Genomic DNA, 3048 nt, shown 5'->3' with positions numbered 1-3048 from the left:
CAGGCCTCCCCAGAAGAGCCACCCCCCACGCAGGCCTCCCCAGAAGAGCCACCCCCAACCCAGGCCTCCCCAAAAGAGCCACCCCCCACCCAGGCCTCCCCAGAAGAGCCACCCCCTACGCAGGCCTCCCCAGAAGAGCCACCCCACCCCATGCAGGCCTCCCCCACAGACATCCTCGCCCCTTTCCTCACCGCAGGCCTCCCGTCCCAGGTGTGCCCCACCCTGCCTGCCCAGGCCCTCACCGGCCACAGACAGCCGAGCACCTCGGCTGACAGCCGTGCCCAGCCGGTTGCTGGCCTCACAGGTGTAGACGCCCAGGTCTGTGGGTAGGACCTGGTCATTGTAGGCAGGTTCCCGGGAGGGAGGTCGCATCAACAGGAGGGTCCCATTAGGAAGGAGGTCATGTAGGTCCAGGGGCATCATGCTCAGGGGCTGCCCATCCAGCAGCCAGCGGATGGTAGGAGGCGGCTGGCCTGAGGCGCGGCAGGTCATCTTGACCGGGCCGGGACCCTGGAGCAGCTGGTCCTGGGGATGGACTACGATCTGGGGTGGGGAGTCCTGAGTCATGCCTCCTGGGAGGGAAAAGACAGGGGAGCCCAGTCTAACTACTGACAGGGCCCCCAGATCCCTGCCCCCCACACATTTGCTCTCTCTCTCACACACACACACACCCCTCCGCACCCCTCACGGCGAAAGGGGAGCAAAGGATCCAGGGAGCCTCCTCTCCTCCTAGGCAGGCGTTGTTTCAGGGCACGAGGGCTAGAAGAACAAGGCGGCACTCACCCACGCAGAGTGGAAGCAGGAAAGGCAGGGACCACCCGGCCCTGAGGAGGCTCGCTTCTCCAGAGCCCATGGCTGCTCTCAGGCCTCTGTCCTTGTCCCAAGCACTTTGTCCTGCTGCTCTGAACTCAACAGCGGAGGGGGAAGGAGGGGCGGGGAGGTGGTAGTGGTTGTTTGTGACCGAGACTCTGCCCAGGAGGGAAGCAGCTTGGAGGAAACCGATGCTTCCTGTCTGGCCCTCAGAGCCTTGGAGAACAGGGAGGAGACCAGAGGAGTGAAACTTTCTGACCTTGACTCTTTAGCCATAACCCTTGACCCTAACTCCAGCCCTGAGGTTTACTTTACTATCCAGTCTGGGATTTCTTCATGGTGATCCTCACACTGACCGTAACTCCAACCATATCCTTTAATCTTTTGGCTCTGAATCTCTACTTAGACCTTATCCTTGAATCTTAATCCTTATCCCCTTGCTTTCAAGTGACCCCCTGCTAGAGTGGAATGAACACCCAGAGGTGGGATCTCAGGGCACAGCACTAAGGAGCTGAGGGCAGAGAGGAAAAGGGGGCTTTGGGTGATAAAGCAAAGTGGAGGGAAGCAGGAGTGCACTGTCATTCCAAATTCAGTTCCCTGGGATAGATGAGGGTGGGGCGGGGCAGGATGGAAGATAGGAGGGATTCACAGCCTCTGGGACAACCTGTCCATATTCACCTCAGGGAGAGATGAAATAGCTTGGGCAAGTAACTTCACCTCTGCAAGTCAGTTCCCTTATCTGTAAAACGGGAAGAATGAGGGGGGCGAGACTTCATCTCGTGTACTTTGGACATGTTATCAGGAGGGCCCAGTCCCTGGAGAAGGACATCGTGCTTGGTAAAGTAGAGGGTCAGTGAAAAAGAGGAAGACCCTCAATGAGATGGATTGACATGGTGGCTGCAACAATGGGCTCAAATATAGCAATGACTGTGAGCACGGCGCAGGACTGGGCAGAGTTTTGTTCTGTTGTACACAGGGTAGCTGTGAGTTGGAACCAACTCAATGGTATCTAACAACAACAGTTCCTACCTTGTGGGCTGGAGTAATGAAATGAGATGAAGCATAAAACCACCTAGCACAGTGCCTGTCACATAGGAAGCGATTAGGAAAGGTTTGCCAGTACTATTGTCTATTCTTAGGCACATCCCATCACTGAAAGTCTCCAAGCATCCTCGGCAGGGATGGTTTTCAGGCCCTGGAAAGGTGGTTGCAGTAAATGACCTTTAAGAGTCTTCCTGCCCCTGAAACTCCATGTCTGCCACAGAGAGGCCTCTGAGCCTGTGTCCCAGTGCTCAGCCTGTGCTCTCCACCCCTCCTTAGAGAGCGGCCACCCTACCCACTCAGAGCCCAGCTCCTGTTTGCAGGTCTCTTCCTTCCAAATCTGGAATCTCAGTCATTTCCTGGAGCTGTTCCCGGAAGGCCAAGGCCAGGCCCTGAGGGATCAGCAGAAGAGTGTCCAGCCTTTGTTTCTAATTGTTCCTGGCCAGCTTCTCTGCGGGGGCGGGGAGGGGGAGAGGTGGGGGCTCCCCCAGCTGACCCCTCACCACCCCTTCCAGCCTGTGCTGCCCCTTCAGTTCCAGCCACAGCCCTAACAGCCTAGGGGGGAAGACCTCCTGCCTTTCTCCTCCTCTTTCCCCTCAGACTGAACCAGAGCCAGAGAATGCTGGGGTCTCTCCCAGTGGGGGATTTCCAAAGGGCCAAAGTAACAGAGAGATAGAGCTGGAGGGAGAGGAATTGGGACCAAGAATCCAGCCTGGGGTTTCAGACATGGAGGAGCTAAGCGTGGTGACGAGTTCCAGGCCATGAGCATGGTGTATGTGGTGGGCAGCGTGGAGCGGAGTGGATGAAGTCAAAGAACTGTGGGGCCAGGGTGATGGAGAGTGATGTTTGAATACATGGACACTGAAGCCAACCAGGAACAAGACAGAAGTGATGTGATGAGACAGGTGAGACGTACTGACACCTTGGGGTTTGCCACGCACAGAACCTCCGAGCCTGTCTGACATCCTGATTGCCTGCTCCCCAAGAATATTGCGTCAGCAGTCCTTTTTTTAGTCTCTTCTATTTCTACCTAGGATTGCGATGAGTCAGAACTGACTCGACAGCACCTAACAGCAACAATTTCTACATTGGACTTGGAGAGTCACCAAGTTCTCTTTTAATGCTTTAATGACACTTGATTTTGTTCAAATCTCCACAATCCTGCCCTGCTGTCCTCTTTACCGTCCGGTTCCTTCA

The 3048-nt window shown here is 55.9% G+C and overlaps 1 protein-coding gene across 1 annotated transcript in view; it reads right to left on the bottom strand.

Annotated features, from left to right (window-relative positions):
• ROBO4 (roundabout guidance receptor 4) overlaps positions 1-853 on the bottom strand; it is a 12655-nt gene extending 11802 nt beyond the window's left edge. The window contains 2 exon segments of the mRNA XM_023734021.1: positions 243-572; positions 784-853. Of these exon segments, the coding sequence (XP_023589789.1) occupies positions 243-572; positions 784-853 (400 nt within the window).
• Positions 854-3048: the final 2195 nt, after the last annotated feature.

Source organism: Trichechus manatus, unplaced genomic scaffold (genome assembly GCF_000243295.1).
Source record: "Trichechus manatus latirostris isolate Lorelei unplaced genomic scaffold, TriManLat1.0 scaffold00064, whole genome shotgun sequence".
Lineage (NCBI taxonomy): Eukaryota > Metazoa > Chordata > Mammalia > Sirenia > Trichechidae > Trichechus > Trichechus manatus.
The sequence above is the reverse complement of the archived record's forward strand: the minus strand, read 5'-3'. Positions and strand labels throughout refer to the sequence as shown.